Below are 27,474 nucleotides of genomic sequence, written 5' to 3' on the forward strand. Positions count from 1 at the left end.
CCCTGTTTGTCTGTTCAATGTTAATGAATGAATGATGATGATGAATGTATTTGCATAATTATTATGAGTCCAACATAATTAGTCAGCAACGATTCACCTAAAGCCGCACAAATCCCTCCTCATCCTCATCCCCTGTCAAGATGCCATCCCATGCAAGACTCAAATCGCGGTCAGGCTGTCTGACCTGCAAGTAAGTACTCTGTCTCAATGGTAGAATACCACTAACGCTACCAGGAGTAAGAACCCCCTCCAGTAAGATGCCTGTTTAACACGCTACAGGGAGACGGGTCAAATGCGACGAAGCAAAGCCCCATTGCCAGAGATGCACATCAACAGGGCGAAAGTGCGATGGGTACAGGACACCAAGTCCACCTCCATCTAGTTACCGCGATCTGACCACGCTCTCGTCGCCGGCTTTAATGCCATCAGGGAACGCCCGCGAGAGCCGATCGTTCCAGTACTTCTATGAGCGGACTGTGCCTTCACTGGCAGGGTACTGCGGCTCTGAGTTCTGGAACAGGCTGGTGTTGCAGGTCAGTCAGCATGAGGAGTCGGTGTGGCATGCGATGATTGCGCTGGGCTCGCTGCATGAGAATTTCGAGAATGACCAGCAGATTCCTGGACTGCGGTTCTCGCGGCGGGGGCAGGATAGTTTTGCGGTGCAGGAGTATAATTTTGCAATTAGGGCTCTACTGGGACGGTCGAATTTTGGAGTGTTGCCGACTGGTTTAGCTGTCGATGTTTGTTTGATATCGTGCATTCTTTTTACTTGTTTCGAGGTACGTCTCGGCCCAGCTCGATGTGCTTTGCTAACTTGACAGGTTCTATCTGGCCACTATGATTCCGCTATCAGCCATATCAGAGGCGGCATCAAGATCATGAACGAGGCGTACTACGACCCAAGATATGGGACATTCTGTCACCCCGTCCTCAAACCGTCTACAGTCACCCGCCTCGAAATGGACAACCTGCGCAAGATCCTCATCCGTCTGCAAGATCAAGCCTTTACCTTGGTAAGACTGTCGCAAGTTGATTTAATAACTGCTAATCGTGTAGACCCGCGACAACATCGACCAACAATTAACAGAGTCCACCGCGTTCGACGCCCACCTCGAAATGCCAGACGCCTTCCGCTCTGTCGCCGAAGCACGCGATGTCTTCGAGTACTACAGGTGCAAGGCCGTCCGCGACACCACCAAATGCAATACGCAGACGGAACTCCTCCACATATACGAGCCCATCATCACCAAATTCTTCACTGTCCTTTCAACTTTCGAACAAACCCGTCAAACTCTCCTCACCCCACACGAGCAAATCGGACTCAAGATTCTCAAAATCCACCAAAACATGCAACTCGTCCGCCTTGAGTACGCAAAGCTAGGTGTAACCGACCAAAGTCCATGGGATAAATACAACAACATCTTCGCAGAAATCGTCCAACTCGCCGCCTCTGTCGTCGACAGTACGCACGGGATCGACTGTCTCTCACTATCCCCATCTCAACTGGAGATTCTGTCGAACCAAGGCCTCCTCAAACCGTCATTCACACTGGACATGGGCATAATCGGTCCGGTCTTCAACGCGGCAACGCTCTGTCGCGACCCGAGTATCCGACGCAAGGCAGTGCAGGTTCTGCGTTCTGCAGCGCGGCAGGAAGGGTGTTTTAATAGTCATGTCTGTGCAGTTGTTGCGGAACAGGCGATTGCCATTGAAGAGGCTGCTGCGGCTAGAGCATCTGGGTCTCTGCTTAGGGTACTTCCTGAATTGGAATATAAGCCTGCGTCGATAACGGCGTGCTCGGAGGTTCCTGATGCGGCGAGGCTTACGTATGTGTATCCTAGGATTGACGCGGTGCAGAAGAGGGTTTATATGAGGCTTGGGCAGAGGGGGGCGGATGTTGATGTTCCGCTGACGAATATGACTGTCATGATGGATATGGTTGCTTGATACACTGGTCTACGTTTATTTTATGGGTTTATGCTTTTGGGTATGGCGTTCTGCTGGTTGTTTATATTATCTCTCAGCCAAAACAAACATTTCAAGCTCCTTATACGCCTCTTCAACATCCCCATTAACAATAATTTTATCATAAGCCCCCTCCTCCGCATACTCCAGCTCGACCCTCGCCTGGGCAAGTCTCCTCTGCACATCCTCCTCCCCCTCCGTCCCTCTCGCCCTAAGCCGCTCCTCAAGAACCTCAAAACTCGGCGCCCGAATAAACACATACCGCGCATCAATACCCGAGTCCTTCAACTGCCTCACACCCTGCATCTCAATATCAAGCACCACCACCAAGCCCCTGGCAGTCTGCTCATCAATAGTCCGCTTACTAGTGCCATAGTAATTCCCACTGAAACAGGCATGCTCAACGAGCGCGCCCTGTTCAATCAGGGCAGAAAACTCCTCCCTGGTTACAAAGAAGTAGGCGACGCCGTCTACTTCCCCTGGTCGCGGTTTTCGCGTCGTGTGCGAGACAGTGAACCCGAATGTATCCGGGTGGGTGGTGAAGAGTCGCTGGATGAGGGTTCCTTTGCCGACGCCCGAGGGGCCGGAGATGACGATGGGGCGGCGGTCTTGAGGGGCTGGATTGGTGTTAGTTTGGTTGAGTTTATTGTGAGCGGGGTTGACTCTGCTTACCGGCCATTCTGTAGAGATTGGCGATGGTCTTGATTGTAGGTGAGTGTTCCGGTGCCCCGCGTTATGCAGGCATTGCAAATATTACAAACAGATAATTATAACAGAGTTTTGTATTTGACAGTGTACATCTAAGGAATGTTTACATGTTTATAAATAGCCGTTGGTTTGTGTTTCATACAATTATACACACACACACACACACATATATATCACTGTAGGTACCTGATAGTACGAAACAGCCCTACCTTACTAACAAATCGAATCAGACAGATTTCTATCCTGACAAATAACAGACAATTCCCTCGCGTATACCGTATTCACGTATTCACTGCACAATGGCGATCATCTCGAAAATTGGAGCGCACAACCATGGAACCAGCCCTGTTATGCTTCGCTCCACAATTAAAGCGCATCATTCGATTCATCGACCGGTCACTTCTAACCGGATTCGTTATTCATTGAATCTCTCCCGACGAGGGAATTGGTGGGACTTGGGCGACAATCCTCCTGGTCGATGCGTCGTCTTTAGGGCACTGTCGGAAACGAGGAAGCTTGAGCTTAAAACAACCAAACTTAATTCGAGAAAGGCGACTCTCTAAGACTGAGTCAAGCCAGAAATCCCAGCAGAATTGACATTATTCCTGGGAGTCGACCCGATCGAACGGTGCCTGTCTATTTTCGTGTCGGTGCCAATCGAGCAAAACAGGGCGGAAACAAGGCAACAAGGCTACAAGGCTGGCGAGTTGAGAGATTTGTCAACGGATTTTCAATGGATTGACTGGAAATTATCAGTAAATTATCAATCCAGACACCGGGGAAGCAGATCCTGTTCCGTGTGGACTGGCACGGGCTGAAGCTTCAGTTCCGTGGCAGCCGGGACGCAGCACGGTCTGTGAAAGTGTCAGACGGCCGCGAAGAGAAAGTGATCAGTCTGACGATGGCACTGGCAGCTGGTGAGGATCGCCCGTCACTGTGATGGTCTTGCGGCGGCTTTCCGTGATGGGGGCAGGCTGTGCCGTGTCTCAGCTGCTTATTTCCTTCATTCAGATATCTTCACGATAGTCGTTGGGGATACGCCGTATTCCTGATGCACCTTGATTAATGTCTCCACGCGTAAGGGTGCCCTCCGGGATATCCCCTGTCCAAGTCCCAACGAACAGGTTCGGCCAGAGTCCAGTCCATTTGAAATTATGACCCGGCTGGTTCTCAGTGGAGCCTGTTGATCGCTTCTTAGCGTGCTGCCTGCCAGGTCCAGCCGTCCACCATTCGTCCCTCGTATACGAACACCGTTGGATTTTGGAGCGTACTCGATGAACAGGACGACCTCGACCAGACAGACTCAACAACAAGCACGAGCAAGGGCCCGAGAGCGCGGAGAATCCGGGGATGCTGGCATGGCCGCAGCGGCTGTTGCCCACCCCCCCGTTACCGAGGGCCGGACGAAAATCATCCCTGCTAGTTTCTGCTAGGCCAGCTTAGCTGCTGCTGATTGCGGGGTGGACACGCCCTGTCTGGCCAATTCTGGCCCCAATCCTGCAGCCAGGCACGCTGCAGAGACCCGCTCCCTGCTGGAACGTGCCTGGCCGGTCTTCATAAAACAAGCCCTGTCCGAGTCAGTGTCCAGGGTCTGACAGTTGACATTGACAGTTGACACTTCTGCGGGCGCACTCGTGAATGCGTTGCAGAACAGCGATTCCGCTCCTCATGGTCATCAGCTAATGCTTCAACCCGGAGGACCTCTCCAGCGCGTTACGGTGGACTTTGAGTCCGTTCGACCCCTATTCTGCCCGTCGCAGGATGGCGTCAAACAGTTCCCTCACGCAATGCCCCGACCCGTTCATTGCAGAGCTCTCAATCGGTGACAACGGTGGATGTACGTATAACAATGGACGAACAATGGTGGAATGGCCAAGGCTAACGTTTTAGATCTCGCTGGCCGCTGGTGTACGCCGTATCCTGTCGGCGACGAGACGGTCTCGTGCTGCTTTCCGTGCCCATTCACGGAATGGCAGTATGCAGATGGTAGGTTGGATGCGCAGTGTCTCGATATAAAGCCCTAACAAGAGCAGGATTCAACAAAGATGTCGTGCCCTGGCTTGCTGTCGTCGTCCTCGTCCTCATGGTGCTTTCTGCCCTCACCTACATCTGCCTTCCTGTCAGCGACACCCAGCGCCATTACCTGACCTCGAGTCCGTTGATGGGGTTTATATTCATGTCGGTATGGACACCCGTTTGAGGACCAGCGAGGACCCAGCTCATGTTTAGATTGCATTCATCGTCCCCCTCGGATCGTCCGACCACTTCTGCTACGATGCGATTACCCCGAACTATTGGCTATCCGAAACAACATGCGCTTTTACTGGTTCATTAATACTATACGGCGTCTGGGTTCTCGTCAGCGGATGTACGTCTCATATACCACCCAACACAGGCAAAGCTAACCGCCCAGGCTTCTTCCGCTCCATCTCCCTCTACCTCCAGCTCATCTGGGACATCGAACCGGGCCCCAAATTCCGCGCCGTCGCCCTCGTCAGCATCTTCGGGGGCTCCCTCGGCCTGCTGGGGATAGCCCTCGGCGTCTCCGGCGTCTCCTACCAAGTCGGGGACATGTGCTACATCAGCTACCCAAAGAGCATCGGCTCCTTCTGGGGCCCCTTACTCGTCGTGGCGTTCGTCTCCTTCGTCATCCAGGCTTTCATCATGGGATACTGCATCCGCGGCGTCATAACACGAGGAGGAACAGCGCGGTTCTCGATATTCAGACGCTCCGCACCAGAAGACTCCTTCGACCGCGTCGTGCCACCGCGCCATACATCCAAAAAGATCTGGCGCATTCTCCAGCTCCAGTGGCGCGCTATCGCCATTGCCTTCCTGATTTTATTCTACGTCGCCTTTGTCGCAGCAGCCGTTCTCCGATGGGCTGACCGCGAGCAATTCTCCGACGAAGAACTCAAACCCTGGATCGACTGCCTCGTCCAGGCAAACGGCGATAAAAAGGCCTGCATTTCTCAAGCAAGGACTGTCGGTCCGAACTCAGATACTGCCCTTGCTGCCCTCTCCCTCCTTGCCGTACGTCCCCCATGCCTTACCCCCCTACTCTGTTCCATACTAACAGGCCATGTCCAGTCCTGCGGCGTCTGGGGTGTCCTCTGCACGGCCCGCTACACCATGATCCTAGGCTGGTACGACTGGTTCTACGACCGCAAAGACAACATCTCGGCGCTTCTACGCGGCGAATACCACCGCGAGCGCGCGCGCGACTTGGAGCGCGTAGCCAGCACCGCATACTCGCACTCGCCCGCGGACGTGACCCGGCCCACGACGCTGGAGGAGGTCGATGCGCTGTATGGCACGCGGGCGTACCATGGCCCGCAGAATAGTTTCTCGAGGCCGGGGGGTGGACCTGTGCCTGGTGGTCGCTTGCCGCCGGCGAGTACGATGACGGGGAGTACGGTGACGACGACGATTTCGAGTAGTAATACTTTTGATATGAAGGAGTTTAAATAGCGCTCCTTCGGGTTGTTTACGATGTTATGATCTGTTTACCCTGGTGTTTAGGGGTGTTAAAAGTGTCCGCATGGCATTGCATTATCATTATACCATATTTGCAATTATTACATTCATATATTCATATAATACTGTCTGGTTTTGATGCTTTGTTGGTTCTTTAAAGCTGCATATACCTGTCGTCGAGTATCCAACCGCTAGAACCTTTTACCTTGGGTATATTCTAGATACTCTGGTTATTTATTCGAGAGACACTAAAAATAAAATCGAAGCCAAAATGATAGACCAGTCTACCTAAATCCAGTCAGCCTTCGCTAGGTTAACCCTCCGACCGTCAGTCGGGACTCTAACCACTCGCCTACGATTAGCGTGCAGTTAGCACAGTGTCCACATGCAATGCTGCACCAGCCCCTCATTCATGTCGTCTCAAACTCCGCCACAGATCAAGTCCCGGCCAGGTACCATCTTCCTCACAGGCACCTCACATGGCAGAGCCGCAGAGCATAAACCCCGCCGATTACACATTGGCATGGATATGCGCCCTGCCCCTGGAGCTGGCAGCCGCAGAGGCAATCCTTGACGAACACGATAGTTCCCCTTCCACCCCCGGTGCTGGAAGCGATTACGTACTTGGAAAAATTGCAGGCCACAATGTCGTGGTCGGCTGTTTGCCTTCTGGCGTTTACGGTACAAACTCGGCAGCTGTGGCTGTGAGCCGTCTGTTGTCCACTTTCCCCAACGTCCGGTATGGCCTTATGGTCGGAATCGGAGGCGGGGCGCCGAGCAGGACAGCGGATATTCGACTCGGGGATATAGTGGTGAGCAAACCTGTTGGCAGACTGGGGGGTGTGGTACAATATGATCTGGGCAAGTCTGTCGGCGACGGGCGGTTCGAGCAAACCGGATTTCTTAACCAGCCCCCGGCTGTTTTATTGACAGCGGTTTCCAGGCTGGAATCGGTGCAAATTAGGTGGGGGCGCGGTTATATATCTAATGAAATATCGAGAGTGTTGGCGCACAACCCGAATATGAGGGCCAAGTTCTCGAGGCCCGTCCAGGAGGACCGGCTCTTCCGCGCAACCTATTCCCATCCAGATGCAAGGACTTCTTGCTTGGAGTGCGATGCCAGAGAGCAGGTTGATCGACCTCCTCGACCATCGAAAGACCCTCAGATCCATTACGGAATCATCGCCTCTGGAAATCAAGTGGTCAAGGACGGTCACCAACGGGATAGGATTGCACAGCAATTCGATGCAATTTGTTTTGAGATGGAAGCCGCTGGGATCATGAACCATCTCCCTTGCATCGTGGTTCGTGGTATATGTGACTACTGTGACTCTCATAAAAACAACGAGTGGCAGGGGTATGCAGCCCTCGCGGCGGCAGCCTGTGCCAAAGAGCTTCTCACGTTTGTGGCTCTTTCCTCTCCTCCTTATCAGTCGCCGGCTGGTGAGTGGAAGAGGGGCCATTTTATGGTCCCATTTGAGCGCAATCCGCGGTTTCAAGGCCGAGAAGACACAGTCCGTCAACTGGCGGACCAGGTACTCTCCATAGATCGCAACAAAGCCCGAAAAGCAGCTGTTTCAGGGCTGGGCGGAATGGGGAAGACACAGGTTGCCCTTGAGCTCGCTTATACAATACGGCAACGAGATCCTACACGCTCTATCTTTTGGGTTCCCTCGACCAGTGTTGAAGCTGTGGAACAGGCATTTCGAAGCCTTGCTCGGGTATTAGGGCTACCGGATGATAGCTCTGATGATGTGAAATCAACCGTGAAGACTCATCTGACCTCCGGAAGCGCTGGCCCATGGCTTCTGATCATTGACAATGCAGATGATTCTGATATGTGGCTAACATCGGGCACATCCCCGGCCCTCAAGTCCTTTCTTCCGACTACTGGGCAAGGGTTTATCCTGTTCACCTCGCGTAACAGGGCTCTAGTATCTCGACTTGCTGGACCAAGCGTCATTCAACTCCCTGAGATGGACAATGCCACGGCCGTGGCGTTGTTAAAAGATTCCCTTATTCAAAACGACCTGGTCGACGATGAGATGTCGACTGCCACTCTCGTTAACAGATTATGTGGTCTTCCATTGGCTCTGATTCAGGCCTCGAGCTTCATTAACGAGAACTTTATTTCTTTGCATGCATATTTGAACCTCTTAGATCAACAAGAAGAAAGCGTGATCGAACTTCTCAGCGAACACTTCGAGGACGAGTATCGCTACCCAGACACTGAAAATCCCGTGTCAGCGACATGGCTAATATCCTTTCATTCCATCCAAAAGACCAATGCACTTGCAGCAAGATATCTTACATTCATTGCGTGTATCGATTACAAGGATATTCCGTTATCCCTCCTCCCAGAAGCAGACACACAACTCGAAAAAGAAAAGGCCCTGGGTACGCTCAGAGCATATTCGTTTATCTCCCAACAAGCAAAGAGCGAATTTGCAACTATGCACCGCCTTGTTCATCTGGCCACCAGGAATTGGTTGCGGAACGAAGGCACCCTGTCTGAATGCACGATAGCTGCGGGTGAGCACCTCAGCAGAGTATTCCCCAAAGGCAATCACGAGGAAAGAAGACTATGGCGGATGTATCTCCCGCACGCTCAGGTTCTGCTCGAAAGAGACGAGTTTGAACCTGATGAGGATGTCAAAAACTATCTCGCCGGGAATGTAGGGAGATGCCTTGCGGAAGACGGACGATACAATGATGCAGAGCATGTGTTATTAAAGTGTGTGGCTTCTAGGCGCGAGCGGCTGGATTCAAACGACCCGAGGCTTCTCTGGAGCCTCACAGAGCTGACAAGAGTATACTGGGGCCTGCGAAGATATAGCGAAGCCGGGGACACTTCAATGCAAGTGTTGCACTCAAGGCAGGCTGTACTAGGTGATAGCCACCCGGATACTTTGACCAGCAAGCATAATCTTGCAGACATCATGTACCGCCAGGGTCGATTGGAAGAGGCTGAAACGATTCACCGACAGGTATTACAGCAACAGATGTCTGTATTAGGCGGTCGAGACCCTGCAACCATTCAAACCATGTCCGCTCTTGGGACGGTGCTATTTGATAGAGGGCGGTTGCAAGAGGCTGAGGAGCTTCAAGTTCAGGCGGTAGAGCTACGCAAGGCTATATTGGGCCCTGAGCACCCTTATACACTTAATAGCATGGGGTCCCTGGCAACAAGTTTAAGTAAATTGGGAAGACTGTTAGAAGCAGAAGAGCTTCAACTCAGGGTGTACAAGGCACAAAAGACTATACTCGGTGATAATCATCCAAGCACGCTCGTCAATATGGGTAATCTGGCGTCCATCTACCATGGACTGAACCGGCTCGCGGAATCAGGAGAGCTTTACGCTCAGATTCTGGAAATAAGAAGGGCCACTTTAGGCCCTGACCACCCGGATACGTGGAGAAGTATGGGAAATGTGGCCATCAATTTCCGAGCCCAAGGACGATTAGCAGATGCGGAGGATCTTGCGCTCCAGACTTTGGATGTCAGGAAAACTAAGCTAGGAGCTACCCATCGAGATACACTGACGAGCATGAGTATTCTGGCCCATGTTCGGAAAGACCAAGGACGTCTCGACGACGCTGTGGCCTTACTCTCCGAATGTGCTGAGCTGCGGGGAAGCCGCCTTGGACCCGAGCATTGGGATACGATTTCTGCTGAGTTGCAATTAGAGTCATGGCGGCAGGAATTGCACAACAAGTCCCCTCCGGATTATATGGACACGGAGCAGGAAGGTGAGGCCTCTTAGATGCCCAGGAGCAGTCGAGGGCGGCCTGAAGCCTAATCACAGCGCAATTTACTATTCACGACCTATGTATCATGGTAATCCGGCAGTTTCTTGCAATAGCTACAGCAGCAGCCTCCATTCGCAACAGTATATGACATGGTGATTACAAAGCGCAGAGAGTATCCACTGGCGTTATATTTACGCTGTCCAGAAGCACAACCGGTTGTGTATCAGATTTATACTTCATGCCGCTCTAGGTTAGTAGTGCAGTCGCAAATATGGATTCTGTCGAAACTAAACTGTATACAGTTTAAGCTCTTGGGGATGTTTTATTACAGCTCTGCCTTGGTCGATGCTACAATACAAGTTTCCATCTGTATAAATATATTGTGTGTATAAAGTTATGTATGCAAACCAGTCAAACCCCCGCATGTGACTTCTCCCTTGTTTACTTCAGCTCTTCCTTTTTTTCTCTCCCTTCCCTCGTCCTGCCATCCAAGGACACGCCCAGCATGGATAACTACCAGAAAATAGAGAAAATTGGCGAAGGTGACGTTGACGCACCTACTTTACATGGCCACCCAGTATACTATCCCTAGCTCACGCGTCGAGGCTCCTAGGAACTTACGGCGTCGTCTACAAAGCTCGCGAGCTGAACCACCCAAACCGTGTCGTTGCCTTGAAGAAGATCCGACTCGAGGCTGAAGATGAGGGCGTCCCCAGTACCGCGATCCGCGAGATCTCCCTTCTCAAGGAAATGAAACACCCGAACGTCGTCCGCCTGTTTAATATCGTTTACGTCGATGGCCACAAGCTTTACCTCGTCATGGAGCTCCTAGATCTTGATCTGAAGAGGTACATGGATGCCCTGCCCGTTGATGAAGGCGGCCGTGGTAAAGCTCTCCCGAATGGATCGAAGATGAGCGTTGGTCTGGACGGACCTATGGTCAAGAAATTCATGGGACAGCTGGTCGAGGGAATGCGCTACTGCCACAGCCACCGGATCCTGCACCGTGATTTGAAACCGCAGAACCTGCTCATCGACCGAGAGGGAAACCTGAAACTGGCCGATTTCGGACTGGCGCGCGCCTTTGGTGTCCCGCTGCGGACGTATACTCATGAGGTACTACTCGATACATCCGTTAAGTCTGCGTGCTAATATTGAAGGTGGTTACCCTTTGGTATCGCTCCCCAGAGATTCTGCTCGGTGCACGCCAGTACTCCACCGGGGTTGACATGTGGTCTATCGGAGCGATCTTCGCAGAGATGTGCACGCGCAAGCCACTGTTCCCTGGTGATTCGGAAATCGACGAAATCTTCAAGATCTTCCGGTGAGTATCTCTAGTAGTCTGAGAAGTTGGCTGGTTTAACCTTGGTAGTCTCCTTGGAACACCCGACGAAGTGACCTGGCCTGGCGTTACCTCGTTTCCAGACTACAAGTCGTCGTTCCCCAGGTGGAAGCGCACCTCTGCACCTCTGGTTCCGGGATTGGACAGTGATGGCTGTGACCTCCTCGAGGCTCTGCTTGAATATGATCCTGCCCGCAGGCTGTCTGCGAAGCAGGCCTGCCTGCACCCTTACTTCAGGGAGGACAGCCCTCCCGTGTCACGGCCGTTAGGGAAGAAGTGACCAACTTCCACTGCTGCGGAAGCGATTTTCTGGTGATAGATTAGTGTTCACCGTATTTCCAAACAATTCACCTACTGCCAGTATTCTATCGTCTATGCCAAACTGTAGCCATCTCAAGTACTTCATAGTCTTCAGTTCAAGTTTAAGGGAAGGAATAGTTATGCTATGCTGCTATGCAACTATATACTACCGTGGAATCCTAAACGGATGAGCCTCAGTATTAAACACAAACTCATCCAAACTGACAAGCTCGGGCTCACTGAATATCAAATATAGATACTTCAGCGTCTCCGCCATCCAAAAACTCTCCATACTATCCTCCATCTCCACATCCTTCTTCCCAACGGTAACATCCCGCACCGCCGCATTAGCAAACTGCGTCTTGGTCACCGCATCAATCGCCTGGAACATGTCCCACGCAGCGTCGCGATATACTTCATCCCCCGTAATCCTCCACAGGTAGAAAACACTCTCCAGCGCCTCAGGGCGCAGCTTATAATTCTTATCCCGCACATACGTATACACATCCTCCTTGGTATCATCCCAAACACACTCCGTCCGGCGGGGGCACTGCGACACGCTGAACATCTCCGGCATAATCCCCAGCGGCGAGTTCTTATAGAACCAAATACACCCATCCGTAAGCCTCTTCCCCGTCGCAAGAAAATCAGCCTTCGAGTCCGGGAACAGCTTGCCCGCAAGCGCATACATCCCACCCACAAAGCAGGCAAGATGCTCGCTCCTCGTCTCGAGCTGGACTTCATTCCGCGCAGTCGCGTGCCCGATCCCGGGCAATAAGATATCAGCATGGTCAGGCACCATAGGCCTGAAGAGGAGATAATCCGATCCAGCGCTCAGCGCATTCTCCGCGAGCCGTCTATACTGCTGCGCCCTACCCGTGGCAGCATCACCAGCAAGCAACTGGAATTCCTTGGGGAGATACTCATAAGCCGAATCAGCCATGCCGCCAAAACTAAACGTCGACGACCGCGTGAAGTCCGGTTTCTGCACATCAATCCCGACGGGCCACATGCCCGGAACTCTGGTCTTGCCCGCCTGTTCGTCTAGTTTATCCGTAATCCGCGAGATCGCGTCGAAATACCGCATGTCTCCCGTTAGCTGCGAGAGACGGGTAAGTTCGAGACTGGAGCTGGCCAGCTCGGCGATAATGCCGTTAGCGGCGGGGGCTTGAGTTTCGCCGCCGGCTGCTTTATGCGGGTTCCATCGCGTCACGGGCATGCGGTTTGGCGTGTCGAAGGACGCATAGATCATATCCGCGATCTGGACGGCTTTATCCAGCAACCGGACGTCGCTGCACCCACTCAGATCGTAAGCTGCGATGAAACCCCCCAAGTACCGGATTGTAGTTTCAAAGACGTTGATAGTCGACTGGGAGGAAGAATGCGGGGAGAAATCGACGTCGAGGAGAGCGGAAACAGCGCGCTCGAACTCATCGTGCATGTCCATGATGAGCAGGGTGTCGAGATTATCGACGAGGGTGGCACCCCAGCCGCCGAAATTGTTGCGGGAGCCGCCGGAGAGAGGGCGCAGCTCGTCGGCCTTCCAGGCGTGTTTCTCGTAGTTGTGCCATGCGCGCTGGAAGGTGGTTTTTATGGCGGACTGGCGGGCTTTGCGGAGGGTTTCGCGCTCGAGGGTTGGGGGTGTGAAGCGGGCTTGGATTGAGGGGAGGGTGTTGGATTTGCTGGATGGGAGCGAGATGAGGTCTGAGACGGGAAATTGCACGGGGATGTCGCGCCAGCTGAAGCCTTCGTCGGGGTTGGAGCGGGTGTAGGCTGGGGAGGGCGGCGTGGCCGGGCACTGCGAGCGGGAGAAGCGGGACTGGGGGAGAGGCAGGGGTCGTGGGCTGCTGTTATTGTGCAGCAGCACGAGGCAGAACAAGAAGACGGCGGCGATGGACAGCGACGAGGTCCATCGCTTGTTGAGGGCAGGCATGGTGGGACATTAGAGAAGATGGACAGGGAAGATGGTTGAAGGGATAAGATAAGAATCAGAATCAGGGACTGGACAGCTGGACACTGCTGGACCCTTGACTGAGCTCTCCCCACACCGCACTTGATACGCGGAACTGCTGGCTCCACCCCTGACAGCGCAACAGAATCCGAAACAGGACAGTCATCACGCTGACACGAGGGTTTAATTATACACTAACCATACCAGGTTACGCATGGACTAGAGTCTGGGGCCATTCTGTTCAGGCGGGCTGTGTACATCAGCTTCAGAATACTGACAAATACAGGACGACTTGTGTTACATTAATTGGCACATAAAGAGCACATTGGTGATTAAAGTGACAGGACGTCTATAGAATATTCCTATAATTATATTCGATATAGTATAGAGATATTAATTTGTTAAAAATGCATTAGTGGATGATAATAATGCCCCGCACACGTGCCCTCTCCAAAGACAACAACTGCATTACCTTTAATATATCGATATATCAACATATCATGGCGCAGTCAAGCAACGACCCCTTCCACGCCCCCCTCGTCACAACTTCCAATCCTCCAAACATCAAAGCACATACCGCCCACTCACAGCTTTCAATAACGCCCTTCCCCCCCGACGACCCAACAATCGCCTTCATCCGCACCGCGCCCCAAACCAGCAACAGCACCGCCGCAGCCAGACAAGCACTCCTATCACAGGAGCACGCCCAGCGCGCATTCCAGAACCTCAAAACCACCCTTGCCGCTGCAGACGCGACGCCGCGCGACATCACCAAGCTCACGGTGTACTTGCAGACCGAGGTGCGTATCACGGCGGAGCAGTTGGACCAGGTCATTGCAGGGTTTTGTAGTGATGGGGAAGGGAACAGGCATAAGCCGCCCGTTACGGTGCTCTACGTGGAGAAGGTGATGGCAGAAGGGTTTGCGAAGATTGCTGTTGAGGCGGAGGCGGTTGTTCGGTTGAAGCCGCCGAGTTATGAGTCGTTGGCGTGAGTATATAAGCTCTATTGCACCCTGGAGTAGTGTTTGATTCTAGGGCAAGAGATAGTCTTATTCCTGGCTTGTTGGGCTGTTATACATACTCTCTTCTTATTTAGTATTTCAATTGCACTTAACTTCTAGCTGCCCTATATACATGTCTGAGTGCTATTTAGGCCAACCCAGCGGCAAACCCGTCTATGGCCATAACATAAATAGGTGACTTTGAGGTTTAGTTGTGACCGAACGTCCCTTACATCTTCGGTATCCCTTCAACTTTCCTATTGTCAGCATTCTGCTTTTGCCATATGTTGAAAAGTTGCATTGCGGTTCGGTATTTTGTAACCGTAAACAAAGCCTGGAGTAAATAAATCGGCAGTGCCCAATGCGTTGGTAGCCGGTTGCACCTAGTGAGTAGGAGGTGCGCAACGATGGCCGCCTCCAGAAAAGTAATAGACGCAAAAATAGTGAGCCCAGCAGAAAGGAGGTTTTGGAGCGCTCTGGGTGACCAGGAGAAGAGATTGCGAACGAGATAGGGAATCCTGGAGACTGTATCACCAATGCTGGAAAGTAGAACTGGAACATATGTTACTAAAGCTATAACCGAAGGTTTACTTAGCCAATGCTTACCCCAAGTGGCCGTGACCTGCAATGCCTGACTTATATATATGACTCGAGATTCGTCGTTGGTAGGGAGGTTCATTATCATCGCCGCAGTTCCTTCCATGGCTAGAACTATCCCAAGGTGATGCATAATGTAGAGCGGCGGCAATTTCTCGGAATAAATCAAATCGAACACAGCCCACGCGGGGAACGCAACTACAGGTACAATTGCCATATCTGCGAGTGTTATGCCGGTCCCAAAGGAATCCAACCACGTGTATTCCCCCCATAGCACCATGGAAATGGGGATCGCTATGGAGGGAGCTGCCATGGAGCTCATTAAAAGGCCGACGTGGATGAGACGCAGATGTCGCTGGTCCCGAGGACTACGGTTCGAGTATTTCGGTCCGTAGAATTTGCTGAGGCGGGAGGACGAGAATAAGTACCGGTTCAAACCGTTGTAGAGGACAAGTAAAGTGCAAAATAGCTGGCAGCCGGCAAAGCTGCCTATTCTGGCCAAAACAAGACATTCCTCTTTAACGGAGGATGTGTAGTTTTGGCAGCCGGAGGCATACAACCTGCCCATGGTGGCCTGCAATGGAACAAAGGCATAAATAAAGAATAGCCGAGTCTCTGGCAACTGACCCCAAAGACTAACTTTATATCTCCAGAGTGTCAGGTATGCTCAAGCCTGTGTCGCGGCTTATTTCCCCCAAAGTGCCGGTGAAGACCTGTCATTTTATTCTCCGCGCCCCGTATTTATTTATTTATTTATATTTTTATTTTCAATTAATTGGCAATAAACGATTCAATTATTACCTGGCCAAGGCTAACTACACGAGAGAAGGCTAATTCCAAACAAAATGCTGCTCTCTGTCTTCGCGGCTGGCTGAAAATCCAACGATACTGCACTAGTTTACCAAATGATGGGCGTCAGACATGCAAGCCTTCATCGACGCAAGGGTCACCTGCCATGTTCACTGATGATTCTCTGTCCGATATGCATTATAAATTATATTAATATACAACCAAATGATCCCGTTGCAGAGCCAGGTCAGACCATCCTGTCTAAGTTGACATACTTTATATGTAGGCGCTAGTTACAGATCGGGCCTGGAAGCTATGATAGGCCGTCTAACAAATTAAAATTAACCCAGAGCTTAAATGGGTGCGAAATAAATGGAGAGTGAGATTAGGTCTCTATAATTGGACTCCCCGGTGGACTTGATGTCTGATACAAAACACTTGTTTACAGACAGGTTGACACGGGCTAGCATAGACGTAATAGCTGCAGTGGAACTTGGACTTGAGATGAAATGTCTAGAAAACGCGGACAGTCCTCTTGTAAAGGCTCATAGCCAGGCTCTGAGGTTTTGCTGCGTCTCTCCGGACTGTATAGGATCATAGATGCACATGCTCCTGAATCTACTGCTAGGCACGAGGTCCTGGTTCGGACGAAAAGCCCATGCGCAGGGCCCGCGACAGACGATACTAGAACACGTAACTCCAGTGGTTGAGGGGAAAGGAAGCAATATTGAATCGAATCAGAATGTTATCTTTTTCCCAGCATCTTATGAGTGAGCCCTCCGAGCAGCAGGCGAGATCAACGTCGATGATGAAGCAATCCCAACCAACTCGTCACACTCTTCGGTGCCGGATCCGATTCAATCGCTATTGCGGTCTCATGGGCTCTTCATTTATTAAGCATGAATCAGCATGTGCAGCCGAGGTTGCGCGAGGAGATCCGATCCCACTTCCCCGTTCTATTCAACCACGAGAATGTCGACTTTGCCGGCATCGATGTGGACAGTTTACCGTTCATGGATAATGTTTGCCACGAGTCACTCCGACTGATGTCTCCAGTCCCGGTATCAGGTCGTCAAGCCCTGGAGGATGACTGGATTGGAGAGTATCTGATTCCCAAGGGGACTGTGGTTTTATAATCGCCTCCGTCACTACTGGGGCACTTCTGGTGATGAGTTTGATCCAGGCTGGTGGGATACTGTCTCGCAAACATGTAAAACCACAGCATTTATTTCATTCCTTCATGGGCCCGTAGTCTACATCGATGTATCAAGTAGTACTCAACAACACATAGGAAGGTCTGGTTCATTTCTAGCAACTGTCCTCATTCCTGAATAACGGAAATCCCCCACAAAATGGCGGGGTAGACCCGCCCAAATCATTGCAGGTCCACTATGACCACGATACCTGATATGGGCGTGGGATGTGTGAGGGTTTAAAAATCTACATCACAATCAGGGGTCTTACCCTATTCTTAGACCGTCTACACTGAGGTGCCTCGGGCTAGCTCCAAATTCTGCAATTATACGCTATTTGATCTTAGCTGTTGCTTATCAAAAGCCCTAACTGCACCGGTATAGCAGCTGATAATTAACTAACTGATTTACTTAAACCAATACCCATTCAGGCCCTGAATGGTCCTCGCCCCAACATTATGGTGCCTATTCTCCTCCCAGACCTGCCCTCCCTCCCCGTACTGGTTCGACAGATGGCCCAGGAAGAAATCCAGATTCTCCTTGCACTGCGGAAACTCATTCTTGAAGAACTCAAACAGCTCCTGCACGGTCGGCTTCGCCGGCGCGTGCGTGATCTTGCGCGAGAACAGATCCAGATATTTCTGCGTGTGCGCGAGATCCTCCTTCGCATCCAACTCCCAGCCGGTCTCCATATGCCCTGGGATGAGCTTCTCAGGCTGCAGCGCCCGAATCAGGGCCAGCGTCTTGTTCCATGCTTCTAACAGAGCAGGGGTTTCGACTTCCTCTACCCTGTTACTTACAGTTAGCACTTGGACCCGTATTCTGTTAGCTTATATAGGAACATACCAGACATGCGTACTCCTCCCATAAACCGCATCCCCACAGATAATCGTCTTCTCCCTCTGCAGCCAAAACAGCGTATGGTCCACGCTATCACCCTGCAGCGGTCCGAGAAGCACAACCGGACTATCGGGATCTCCATCTAGCACAAAGAAACTAAACCCAAACGCCTCGGGCCTGCGGGGCGCCTCATAGACATTCTCCGCCCCAAACACAGAAGGCCAGTATGTGACTTTCTGCTCATACTCGCGGTTAATACCGTCGAGGACATAGGGCGCTGCATAGAATTTAGCCTCAGGATATGCCTCGAAGATTGAGTTTGCGGCGAAGAAGTGGTCTGGGTGGTGGTGGGTTACGAAGACGGCCTTTAGTGGCTTGTTTTCGATCTTTGTTTTTATCCAGGCTGCAGCGGCCAGGCCATCAGGCTTGAGGAAGGGGGGGTCGATGAGGACGGCCTCGCTGGTGCCGACGATTAGGGTTGTGATGCTGGAGAGCCCCTTGGGGGAGGAGGAGAGGTGGTATGTTTGTAGGGGCATGGTGGCTGCGTCTGAAGAATGAACTGGAAGTACAGAAGGGACGGCTGTGGGATGCTTTTATACTTCAGTATTCCTCGGTTGTCCTTCCCCCCGGAACTCCCCCCCGACAATGGCGGGGTAGAACCGCACGGATACATTCAACTATCCACTCTGGTTGTCGAATATTTGGTACGATCGGACACGATGTGGGATGGCGGTGTGTTGAAAAGATGTGACGAGTCTCGCTGCTGTGCCGTATCCCTGCATCTTCATCCCTGTAACTACCTTTCCACCTTACCACACCACGAACAATGGCGCAGTATACCAAAGAACTCACCCCAGACTCACTCAAAGACAAAGTCATTGTCTTGACAGGTACTATCCCCCTCTATATTCAATTATGAAGTACTAACAGCATAGGCGGCGCAAATGGCATCGGAGCAAGCCTGGTGGAATACGCCACCCAAAACGGCGCCTACGTATGCTTCGGCGATCTCTCAACTGAGGCAGGGGAGACAGTCGCAGATACAATAAACAAAAGCCAGTCTTCCCCCCGGGCAATCTTCGTCAAGACGGACGTGACAAACTACGACTCCGTCCTGGGGCTCTTCGACAAAGCAATGGAGGTATGCGGCCGCATCGACCACGCCGTCGCAGGGGCAGGAATCTCCGAGATTGGAAACGTATTCGATCCTGCTTTGGATATGCAATCTATTCGGAAGCCGCCTACTACAAAGGTTCTTGACGTGAACTTAACCGGGTGTCTCTACGTTGCTCGCATCGCGAGCGTCTATCTCCGCCAGAACAGGCCTGCTAATGTCGACCGCTCGATAACCCTCGTCTCGTCTGTAGCTGGGTTCAAAGAGTCACCAGGTCTCTTCGTCTATCAAGCCTCGAAACACGGTGTGATTGGCCTTATGCGCGCACTGCGGCTATACCTCTGCGCGCCAGCACACGGGATCAGAACAAACTGCATCTGTCCCTGGATGACAACAACCGCAATGGTAAAAGGAATCCAGGATGGCTGGTTCAAGGCGGGACTCCCCGTGAACAGGCCTCTGGATGTAGCGAAGATCATGGCGAATGTACTAGCGGATAAAGAGTTGAATGGGAAATCAATGTACGTCGAGGGAGGGAGAGCGTGGGAGATCGAGGCGAACATTGACCGGTTGGAACCGCAGTGGCTAGGCGAGGAGCCCAGTCGTTCTTTGCAGAGGGGACAGCAGGTCTTGGGGTCTGGGGAGGGGTGGACGAAGTAGTCAATACTACATGTCTAGATTTGTACCATGAAGTTGGTGGTATCCAGGCTATCATCCCGTCACGCAAGAAGTGCCAGGACTACCATATATCCAAATCAGAGAATAGCAAACAGAGCTATTAGAACGTGTCATATTCCGCCAGTTTCCACGGTGGACATACCCCACCCGGTATATTTCACTAAATGTATCTCAACCGGTTGAGGAGGGAGTTCCCGAATCCAGTGCCGGATTTCCGTATATCCGCAGTGCACACTGGATCAGTCAGAATCTTCTCGTTCTTTCCATCGAATTTGGTGGGATACCGTGTCCATCGCTCTTTCCATGTGAAGCAATAAAGAAAGACACGAGAAAGTGCGATGGGACTGTGCAAAGTTGGAAGGAGCAATTGTCTCCATGGCACTTTCCATGTTCGGATTACTTGCAGCACAATTTGGGAAGGTGCGACTATAAGACACAGAGTAAATGGAAGGAGCGATCACAATTACAGATACTATTGCCATACCAACCAGCACATATATACAGTACAGCTCATATTTAATTCCAGTCTACGTATAGTTTCTTGATGGCACTGATGGCATTGATATCAAAATAGTAAAACTGCCATGACTATTTTGAGTACATCGTGTACTACCCTATTCTTTAATACTATCTCTATCAAATAACATCAAGTTATGCAAATCAAGCACACACTGCATACTTCCTCAACCAGTAGAACCTCCGCAACGCCTTTACAATAAGAAAGAAATTCTCACGCGGCACTGTTATGCCACGAGCACCCTTCAAAGCACTCTCAGCCCATTTCAACACGCCCTCCACCTCCCCAAGCCCAACCTCCCTCTGATCAAGAACACCCAAAATATCCTGAACTGCAGCAACATGTCCATTCCTCACCCCAACTGACAACGCCGTCTCCCCCCGCCAACCAACAAGCGGATCCGCCCCGCGCGCTAAAAGCCTCCGCATGGCACTCTCATTCTTATCCCTCGCTGCGAGGACCAACGCAGGACTACCCATGTAATCCGTATCATGTACACTACACCCTCCTTCTAGAAGAAAGTCGAGAAGTTTATCAGGATCCCCCTGTGCCTTTGCAGCCGCAGCAACAAGCGCCCCCGCGTTATCCCCTACATGAACATCAAAGCCCATATCCAGAAGCAGCGCCATGAGCGAGACATTACCGTGCTTCGCTGCGAGAATGAGGTACTGGCTCGCTGTGCGGTCGTGCAGGGTTTCTGGTGGCGCTAGCAGATTCCGATCTAGGAGGAGACGGAGGACTGCCTCGCCACCTTGGATGGCGAGACGGATGAGCGGGATTTGCTCTGGTCGTGTAAGAGAGATCATGGGAGCTTTTATGATTGGGTCTGTGACTAGCGAGGTGCCTTTTGGGTTGTCGAGGAGGAGGCGTAGGGTGTCAGCGCTGCCCGAGGTGAGGATATCGGCGAGGAGATTGGACCAGGGGACTGGGGCTGTTGGATCTGCGCCGTGAGAGAGTAGGAGGGAGAAGATGGATGGGTGGGGGATGGCGCTGAATAGGGCTTTGCCGGGGGGGTTGTTTGAGTTCATGCCGTTCGCGAGCAGGACTGTGGTGGCTTCTTTGTGGCCATTCCTAATAGCATGGTGGAGGGGGAGGGGGCTTTGGTCGGATGGTGTGAGGGCGCCGTGGGATATGAGAATATCGATTGCGGCGGCATGGTTGCGCTCTGCAGCCCAGTCAAGAGCTGATGCCGGAGTCGAGTAGAGCCAAGTGGATGGCGGGGAGATGTATTCGCCAGACACACGCATGTTAGGGTTGTAGTTGTGGTTTGATAAGAGGTCTGTGAGAAGTGCAGTCCGGCCAGTGAGTGCAGCAACGCAGAGCAGGACGGACTGTTGATAAGGCTCTGTGCAGAGCTGGATGTAGTCGAACCGGGTGAGCAGGAGGTCCACAATATTGCTGTATCCTCTGTCTGCTGCTTGAGCCAGCTGCCACAGTGACCTTTGGTCGGGGCAGGATGGGTCGTTCATTGCCCGGTCAAGGAGACATCGCACGACATCAATATTACCAGAGCGAGCTGCCATGCAGAGCGCTGTCGACCCGCCTTTGGTTGATAAATTCGGGTCTGCTCCACGGGAGAGTAGAAACTGCACAGCCTCGAGGTGCCCTTCATGCACCGCAAAATGCAGAGGCGTTGTGCCGACATGGTCCTGCGCATCAATTTGGCTGCCGGCATTGGCTAATACACGGAGAACATCGAGATGCCCCTTTTCGGCTGCCAGATGGAGAGCTGTTCGCTTCTCTTTAGTTCCTGTATGGAGATCCACTGGTACTTCATATTCTAGTAAGAGACTGACGACAGATACGTGGCCATTTGCCGCTGCCATAGACAGCGGGTGGCCTTCACTGTCTAAAACATCGGGTTCTTCATGGTGATTCTTCCAGTGGTTGTCGGTAAAGCACGGATCGACACCGTGTTTATATAGCAGTTCTATTATCTCGCTCTGTCCGTGGGTGGCTGCTAATGAAAAGGCCTCCAGCCCTCCAATAGCGTCTGGCCTTGCTTCAAGGATAAGTCGGGTAGTTGACACCAATCCGTTGACGGCGGCCCATTCAAGCACATATTCCCCATCCCCATGGGCAATACTATGTTTGTAAAGCGCAGAATTCACCAGGCCATGCAGCCAGCGAGAGGTGCTGCATAAAGCGTTGATCTCGTATGCATACTCGAGGTGGGTAACCACGAGAAGTACCACCTCGACGGGGAGATCTAGAAAGGCCATAGTGGATGCTTCCCGGTTTGGGTAGATATTAAACAAGGAGCTGGAGTTCAGGATGTTCAGCAGGAAGAGCGTTTCTTTTATTTGTTTTTCCGTTCCAGTTGACAAATAACTGCAGGACACGCAGAGGTGACTCAACACCGCTTCGAGGTTGCAGGTGGTTATGCACGTATATCAGGATTCAGGATTATCAGGAATCAGGAATGCGAAGACGTCAACTCGCTAAAAATCAATTTATATATTTAATTAAAGCAATACATGATATACGAAACATTTATTTATATGAGTTTTTAAAGTAAAATATGTAAATATAACCTTGTTTCGTGATGATTTAATGTTATACTAATCAACACGTTCAAGACACGAAAGTATACAATTATATCAAATAGTTTCTAGAATTTAGTTTTAAATATTTAAAGTATAATAAAACAACAACATCTTTATATTTATTTAAGAATTAGATATATATAGTAACGTCATGTGGCTGTTCATCTGGCATCCTCGCAGCCTTTAGGCCGAAGTGGGATACTTGTTCAGCTTCTAATGCTGAATTATATTCCAGCCATCACAACGTAAACCGGAATCCCGGAGTATCAAATAAAACCAGACCATTCTTCTGCTTCTTATTCGCCCTGGCCATCGTACACGTCGTGATCCCCACCGAGACAATCGTAATCCCAGCCGCAATAAAGCACGTCCACAAACCCGGTCTATACACTCATTAGCATGTTTCCTCTGGTAATAAAACAACAAGAAGGATGCTGCAACTTACCTATACTCTGGCGAATCCTGCTCCCGAAAAACCAATCCCCCAATAACACCCCCTACACCACCAGCGCCAACAATAAGCGCCGACCCAAACGCCCTGCGCCACTGGCCCGTGATATTATTCGACTGGTAGGTCAGCGAGGCAGGGATATTCGCATTGCAGCTGCCCGTCAGGATAAAGGCGCCAAAGTATCGTACGCCGTTACCCGTTGCATAACCTAAGAGCGCGATTCCAACGATCTGCAGGACGGCGTTGATAACGACGACGATGCCGCGCGTGTTGTACTTGTCTGATATCCAACTCTCAATTATGCCCAGGAGGGATCCGAAGAGGAAGCACTGCTGGTCAGAATAAACTCGTTAATTAAACATTCGGAAGCTTACTGGGGCTGTAAGAGTCTGCGCCCTTGCGACGTCAAAGCCGAGTCCTTGCTGGAGAACAATCGGCAGGAAATAAGAGACCGCGTAGCTACTCAGTCAGTACAACTCTGTGTGGATCGGATAGAATGTAGACTCACATTACAATAGCAGTCATCAAAAAGTTCACAGCCAGCAGCCACCCCTGCCACTCAAAGGCATACTGCAAGTACTCCTTCAGCACAAACGGAGTTACATGGGCATCTCCCCGGTCCTTGTCGACTCGGTCAATCATGATATCGATTTCGGCGTTCGTCAAGAACCAGCGCGTGCGGCGCGCATCTTCGGGGAAGTCGACGATAAGAATGAACCCTAGCAGACCTATAGCAATGGTGAGAATCCCTTCGATTATGAAGATCCATCTCCAGCCAGCGTGGCCTTGGATTCCGTCCATTTGTTGTAACTGTCATTCATATCAATATCATAAGCACGCTGAGGGGGGGATAGGAGGCATACCCCATACGCAAGAATCCCGCCAAACGACGAAAGCGCACTTCCCAGCAGGTAAAAAAGCCCAATCCGCTTCCCCGTTTCCTGGCGGATATACCAACTGCTAATCAAAAAGACGGCAGAGGGAAAGAGACCAGCCTCGAACACACCAAGGACAACTCGCAGGCCGGTCATTTCGCGCCAGTCGTGGACGAGGCCCATGCCAACCATCACCAGCCCCCAGGCAACAGTTATGAATCCCATGAATATCCGCGGTCCGATCTTGCGTGCGATGACGGTCATTATAGGCTGGAAAAGGGTGTACGTGACAAAGAAGAGCGCGACGATTGTGGACTGCAGTGTTCGTTTCGTTAGATTGGTTTAGACAGGGTAGAAGACGCATACGTAGTGTGTCCCGCTCATTTTGCCAGTGTAGCACATACGCATTTGGCAGGTTGACCCGATCGATCTGGCAGACGGTGTACATGATCGCGACGACCACACATAGCCTCACGTCAATCTTGCGCTTGATTCGCTTCACGATAGCATCGTCGTACTGTAACGAAGGGTCTGATACTTGTGAAGATACGGCGCCTTTCTCGTTATCCTCGACGTGCTCCGGATCGGGCCCTTTGATCGAGTGGACAGCCATGGTTGCAACAAGTATATAAATTCAACAAATATTTCAGATAGAAAAGTGCCAGCCCCATTCTACTTAAATATCCTTAACAGACCTTGGCAAGAATCAAGTTACCGTGTTTATCCCTTCGCCTCCAGGATACGGGGTTCACCCCAGACTCCTCTCCAATACTGCGGGGGATCAGCTGTCATAACTTCTGACTATCCTAACGCCAGATAGCTCGAAACACAGGTTTGGACAAATAGGAAGCCCAGCACGGCCCACTAGCTGTTGAAACTGACATGCCAGAGCTTGGCGGGAGGAGTTATGCAAAGCCAGGAGGCTTCTTCAGTCTGTTCCTGCGGGGTATCACACGGGTTTATGCTTATCTGGCTTGATTTAGCATCCTGGTAGGGATAGAAGAGCCGATGGCCAGTTATATTGACGATTCGGTCCGAGTGGTTCTGGCTGTTGCGGGGATTGTGGGTTTGATATACAGGCAATATTTGGATAAGACTAAAGACAGCCTGTGGGGAAGTACCATGAGAATGCACTTTCCAAATTATTTCCTTTCTGCTCGACATCTAATTCCTGTCCTCTAGTTCAGGCTTAAAGGATTCTCTTACCGAGGGAGTTCGGACCGAGGACGGCCAAGCGACCTCCCAGAGCGCCACACTTCAAACTGGCAAGTAGCCTTATCTCTAGTAACTTACTTTCAATATATATACGCTTGGCTGTTGCAGCATGACTACGAGGCTGAAAGCCTATAATTATACATGGTCTAGGCTCTGGTCACGGCCACCGGTGTTGAGCTAGGGCTTCACCTTGGCGGATGTACAAAAATAGGTCTGGCGGCAACAGGAGGGGATCTAAGGTTGATTCAATCCAGCCCCATGGTTTGCTCATATAACAGGTTACTCGAGCGTACTTCTTTAGATTTGAAACATCTTGGATCTCTCTCCTTAACCCCCGGGCGCCTATTCAATATCCTCGTTGGACGACTGCAAATGGTATAAATATATCTCGCGAGGGACTTTGGCCTCGCGGCCGTGGTTATGGGCACTTTGTATACGTGGCCGGTGATCTATAACTTTATTTCATGATGTTGAGTACTGATTGGAAGCGCGATCCCACGTAGGCGCTTAGCAGCTGCTAGATAGAACATCCTTGTCAGGGCAAGGATGAAGCCGCCAGTTCGAGATCGATCCCGGCGCTTAACTGCGGATTGTCCTCTTTCGCTCGAGAAACATAAATTGGTCGAGTTACACAGGTGTTTCTCGTGTCCTGATTCAATCCTAACGTTCTATCTGTGTTTCCCTTGTCAAAATGGGCTGTCACCCGTCTCGTACAAGCCATACTGTTCACTCCGATGCGTCCAACTCTGGATACGAAAAGCATGTAAGTATAATGATTAAAACGCCTCTCTTGCAACAGTGTTTGAATCAGTATTACCTAGCGACAATCCCCTTCCCTACCAGCCCACGATGACTATCAGATCGGGTGGATTTGTCCCCTTGCCTTAGAGATGGCAGCAGCAAGGGCAATGCTAGATAGAATCCACCCCACGTTTCCCAACGAGAAGGGTGACGATAATGTCTACATCCTGGGCAGCATCGGTGCGCACAATATTGTCATTACCGGCCTTCGAGAGGGAACATACGGCGCTACTGCCGCCACCGTGACAGCATTCAATATGAGACACTCCTACCCCTCGGTCAAAGTTTGCTTTCTGTCAGGAATCGCAGGCTGCGTCCCAGATCCGCACGATATCAGACTCGGTGATGTGATTGTCGCTGATCCTACGGCAAGCTACGGGGGCGTTTTGCAATATGATCGCCAGCAAAGGAATTGCCGTCCATGCCAGACGCCGGATATCGTCCTAAGGACGCTGGCTTCGTTGAAGGCAAAGCACAGGCACCGTGGGAGCGATATCCCTATATACCAACAGGAAGCCATGGAAAGACACATGCACCTCCATAAGCTAGTACAGTATCCCGGTGGAAATGCCGACCAGCTCTTCGCTACGGAAAGCAACCATGTGCCAGGGCTACCTACATACAATAGATCTGATCTATCCAGTGTGAGGAAACGACCTCGCAGGCCTGACAATCGGCCTAGGGTTTTCTACGGTCTGGTTGCCTCCGGGGGTATGCTTCTCAAAGATGCAGCAGAGAGGGATGCATTCGCACGGAAGTCTGGGGCTATCTGCTTTGAGATGGAAGCTGCTGGGATACTGGATATCCTCCCATGTGTGGTGATTCGCGGAGTATGTGATTACGCAGACTCTCATAAGAATGACCATTGGCAGGGGTATGCAGCTATGGTTGCAGCTGCGTATACAAAGGAATTTCTGTCAGTTCTCCCCAGCCATGGGGTGTAGCTTTAGTGATCGGGTTTTGGTGTCGGCGCTTTAGATTTGATGGCTCAATATGTGGTTATCCTCTGGGATATTTTCTGTCTTCTATAATCGTTAGGCTTCAAGCATATCTACGCGGTTTCTGGGCGAGATGTCCTACTTCGGATTATAGCTGACTTACCAATAAAATTGTCTATATTGCGCGTTAAGCCTCACGACCGAGTCGCCTGCTCCACCTCAAACAGCAACGAATCATGCATCTTCAACCAAAAGCCAAGAGCGGTGACGACGATCGGGGGGCTGTGTTTGTTATACAAGTGTGCTGTGGGAAGGAGCGAGCAGGTCGGGTTTTTCTGCTTTCTACTCTGTCCCATCAGGAGATCAGAAGTTTTTACTATTCATTAGACAATAACTTGAGATATTGGTTCTTGTCCACTCCTTTCC

The 27,474-nt window shown here is 51.3% G+C and overlaps 13 protein-coding genes across 13 annotated transcripts; 7 read left to right on the plus strand and 6 right to left on the minus strand.

Moving 5' to 3' along the window:
• Positions 1-140: 140 nt before the first annotated feature.
• Positions 141-2,323, plus strand: ASPVEDRAFT_195938 (Zn(II)2Cys6 transcription factor; the record flags this gene model as incomplete). The annotated part of the gene is made up of 4 exons (XM_040809201.1): positions 141-190; positions 278-779; positions 822-1,013; positions 1,057-2,323. The coding sequence occupies 4 exons, from the start codon at positions 141-143 to the stop codon at positions 1,945-1,947; spliced, it is 1,635 nt and encodes a 544-aa protein (XP_040669789.1). The 3' UTR covers positions 1,948-2,323.
• ASPVEDRAFT_195942 (guanylate kinase) lies at positions 1,654-2,688 on the minus strand. Its single transcript, XM_040809202.1, has 2 exons — positions 2,638-2,688; positions 1,654-2,582 (listed from the first exon to the last, which is right to left on the minus strand). The coding sequence occupies exons 1-2, from the start codon at positions 2,642-2,644 to the stop codon at positions 2,014-2,016; spliced, it is 576 nt and encodes a 191-aa protein (XP_040669790.1). The 5' UTR covers positions 2,645-2,688; the 3' UTR covers positions 1,654-2,013.
• A 1,603-nt stretch (positions 2,689-4,291) lies between these two features.
• ASPVEDRAFT_195944 (uncharacterized protein) lies at positions 4,292-6,227 on the plus strand. The gene is made up of 6 exons (XM_040809203.1): positions 4,292-4,510; positions 4,564-4,659; positions 4,707-4,855; positions 4,903-5,041; positions 5,087-5,706; positions 5,764-6,227. The coding sequence occupies exons 1-6, from the start codon at positions 4,435-4,437 to the stop codon at positions 6,142-6,144; spliced, it is 1,461 nt and encodes a 486-aa protein (XP_040669791.1). The 5' UTR covers positions 4,292-4,434; the 3' UTR covers positions 6,145-6,227.
• Positions 6,228-6,281: 54 nt separating this feature from the next.
• Positions 6,282-10,278, plus strand: ASPVEDRAFT_764579 (uncharacterized protein). The gene is made up of 2 exons (XM_040816354.1): positions 6,282-10,150; positions 10,203-10,278. Exon 1 carries the CDS (start codon positions 6,630-6,632, stop codon positions 9,912-9,914), a length of 3,285 nt encoding a protein of 1,094 aa, XP_040669792.1. The 5' UTR covers positions 6,282-6,629; the 3' UTR covers positions 9,915-10,150; positions 10,203-10,278.
• ASPVEDRAFT_764564 (cyclin-dependent kinase) lies at positions 10,082-11,615 on the plus strand. The gene is made up of 5 exons (XM_040816353.1): positions 10,082-10,150; positions 10,203-10,442; positions 10,514-11,016; positions 11,061-11,224; positions 11,273-11,615. The coding sequence occupies exons 2-5, from the start codon at positions 10,301-10,303 to the stop codon at positions 11,520-11,522; spliced, it is 1,059 nt and encodes a 352-aa protein (XP_040669793.1). The 5' UTR covers positions 10,082-10,150; positions 10,203-10,300; the 3' UTR covers positions 11,523-11,615.
• On the minus strand, positions 11,334-13,633 carry ASPVEDRAFT_43476 (glycoside hydrolase family 47 protein). Its single transcript, XM_040812830.1, has one exon. The coding sequence runs from the start codon at positions 13,473-13,475 to the stop codon at positions 11,709-11,711; it is 1,767 nt and encodes a 588-aa protein (XP_040669794.1). The 5' UTR covers positions 13,476-13,633; the 3' UTR covers positions 11,334-11,708.
• A 332-nt stretch (positions 13,634-13,965) lies between these two features.
• On the plus strand, positions 13,966-14,667 carry ASPVEDRAFT_43477 (uncharacterized protein). Its single transcript, XM_040812831.1, has one exon. It carries the CDS (start codon positions 13,994-13,996, stop codon positions 14,483-14,485), a length of 492 nt encoding a protein of 163 aa, XP_040669795.1. The 5' UTR covers positions 13,966-13,993; the 3' UTR covers positions 14,486-14,667.
• Positions 14,668-14,723: 56 nt separating this feature from the next.
• ASPVEDRAFT_30512 (uncharacterized protein) lies at positions 14,724-15,659 on the minus strand (the record flags this gene model as incomplete). Its single annotated transcript, XM_040810363.1, has 1 exon — positions 14,724-15,659. The coding sequence occupies one exon, from the start codon at positions 15,657-15,659 to the stop codon at positions 14,724-14,726; it is 936 nt and encodes a 311-aa protein (XP_040669796.1).
• Positions 15,660-17,480: 1,821 nt separating this feature from the next.
• On the minus strand, positions 17,481-18,449 carry ASPVEDRAFT_135752 (MBL fold metallo-hydrolase; the record flags this gene model as incomplete). The annotated part of the gene is made up of 2 exons (XM_040807237.1): positions 17,481-17,862; positions 17,920-18,449. The coding sequence occupies 2 exons, from the start codon at positions 18,447-18,449 to the stop codon at positions 17,481-17,483; spliced, it is 912 nt and encodes a 303-aa protein (XP_040669797.1).
• Positions 18,450-18,714: 265 nt separating this feature from the next.
• ASPVEDRAFT_171767 (putative 3-hydroxyacyl-CoA dehydrogenase) lies at positions 18,715-19,848 on the plus strand. The gene is made up of 2 exons (XM_040808709.1): positions 18,715-18,803; positions 18,849-19,848. The coding sequence occupies exons 1-2, from the start codon at positions 18,740-18,742 to the stop codon at positions 19,685-19,687; spliced, it is 903 nt and encodes a 300-aa protein (XP_040669798.1). The 5' UTR covers positions 18,715-18,739; the 3' UTR covers positions 19,688-19,848.
• A 404-nt stretch (positions 19,849-20,252) lies between these two features.
• Positions 20,253-22,466, minus strand: ASPVEDRAFT_43480 (uncharacterized protein). The gene has a single exon (XM_040812832.1). It carries the CDS (start codon positions 22,442-22,444, stop codon positions 20,366-20,368), a length of 2,079 nt encoding a protein of 692 aa, XP_040669799.1. The 5' UTR covers positions 22,445-22,466; the 3' UTR covers positions 20,253-20,365.
• Positions 22,467-22,941: 475 nt separating this feature from the next.
• Positions 22,942-24,851, minus strand: ASPVEDRAFT_171768 (uncharacterized protein). Its single transcript, XM_040808710.1, has 6 exons — positions 24,456-24,851; positions 24,083-24,409; positions 23,728-24,029; positions 23,594-23,678; positions 23,214-23,548; positions 22,942-23,151 (listed from the first exon to the last, which is right to left on the minus strand). The coding sequence occupies exons 1-6, from the start codon at positions 24,705-24,707 to the stop codon at positions 23,007-23,009; spliced, it is 1,446 nt and encodes a 481-aa protein (XP_040669800.1). The 5' UTR covers positions 24,708-24,851; the 3' UTR covers positions 22,942-23,006.
• A 1,348-nt stretch (positions 24,852-26,199) lies between these two features.
• ASPVEDRAFT_85453 (uncharacterized protein) lies at positions 26,200-27,054 on the plus strand (the record flags this gene model as incomplete). Its single annotated transcript, XM_040817699.1, has 1 exon — positions 26,200-27,054. One exon carries the CDS (start codon positions 26,200-26,202, stop codon positions 27,052-27,054), a length of 855 nt encoding a protein of 284 aa, XP_040669801.1.
• Between the last annotated feature and the right edge of the window lie 420 nt (positions 27,055-27,474).

Source organism: Aspergillus versicolor, assembly GCF_001890125.1.
Source record: "Aspergillus versicolor CBS 583.65 unplaced genomic scaffold ASPVEscaffold_7, whole genome shotgun sequence".
NCBI classification, from domain to species: Eukaryota; Fungi; Ascomycota; class Eurotiomycetes; order Eurotiales; family Aspergillaceae; genus Aspergillus; species Aspergillus versicolor.

What these genes read in the sequence shown, in the direction of transcription:
- ASPVEDRAFT_171767 (XM_040808709.1), top strand. Translation starts at nt 18,740, where the DNA reads ATGGCGCAGTATACCAAAGAACTCACCCCAGACTCACTCAAAGACAAA. An exon ending in CAAAGTCATTGTCTTGACAG is followed by an intron (nt 18,804 to 18,848) that starts GTACTATCCCCC and finishes CTAACAGCATAG; the next exon opens with GCGGCGCAAATGGCATCGGA.
- ASPVEDRAFT_43480 (XM_040812832.1), bottom strand. Translation starts at nt 22,444, where the DNA reads ATGGCCTTTCTAGATCTCCCCGTCGAGGTGGTACTTCTCGTGGTTACC.
- ASPVEDRAFT_764579 (XM_040816354.1), top strand. Translation starts at nt 6,630, where the DNA reads ATGGCAGAGCCGCAGAGCATAAACCCCGCCGATTACACATTGGCATGG.
- ASPVEDRAFT_171768 (XM_040808710.1), bottom strand. Translation starts at nt 24,707, where the DNA reads ATGGCTGTCCACTCGATCAAAGGGCCCGATCCGGAGCACGTCGAGGAT. An exon ending in TTGATGACTGCTATTGTAAT is followed by an intron (nt 23,679 to 23,727) that starts GTGAGTCTACAT and finishes CTGACTGAGTAG; the next exon opens with CTACGCGGTCTCTTATTTCC. An exon ending in CAGGATTCGCCAGAGTATAG is followed by an intron (nt 23,152 to 23,213) that starts GTAAGTTGCAGC and finishes ATGAGTGTATAG; the next exon opens with ACCGGGTTTGTGGACGTGCT.
- ASPVEDRAFT_195944 (XM_040809203.1), top strand. Translation starts at nt 4,435, where the DNA reads ATGGCGTCAAACAGTTCCCTCACGCAATGCCCCGACCCGTTCATTGCA. An exon ending in GGAATGGCAGTATGCAGATG is followed by an intron (nt 4,660 to 4,706) that starts GTAGGTTGGATG and finishes TAACAAGAGCAG; the next exon opens with GATTCAACAAAGATGTCGTG. An exon ending in CTGGGTTCTCGTCAGCGGAT is followed by an intron (nt 5,042 to 5,086) that starts GTACGTCTCATA and finishes CTAACCGCCCAG; the next exon opens with GCTTCTTCCGCTCCATCTCC.
- ASPVEDRAFT_43477 (XM_040812831.1), top strand. Translation starts at nt 13,994, where the DNA reads ATGGCGCAGTCAAGCAACGACCCCTTCCACGCCCCCCTCGTCACAACT.
- ASPVEDRAFT_764564 (XM_040816353.1), top strand. Translation starts at nt 10,301, where the DNA reads ATGCAAACCAGTCAAACCCCCGCATGTGACTTCTCCCTTGTTTACTTC. An exon ending in AATAGAGAAAATTGGCGAAG is followed by an intron (nt 10,443 to 10,513) that starts GTGACGTTGACG and finishes CGAGGCTCCTAG; the next exon opens with GAACTTACGGCGTCGTCTAC. An exon ending in TGCGGACGTATACTCATGAG is followed by an intron (nt 11,017 to 11,060) that starts GTACTACTCGAT and finishes CTAATATTGAAG; the next exon opens with GTGGTTACCCTTTGGTATCG.
- ASPVEDRAFT_43476 (XM_040812830.1), bottom strand. Translation starts at nt 13,475, where the DNA reads ATGCCTGCCCTCAACAAGCGATGGACCTCGTCGCTGTCCATCGCCGCC.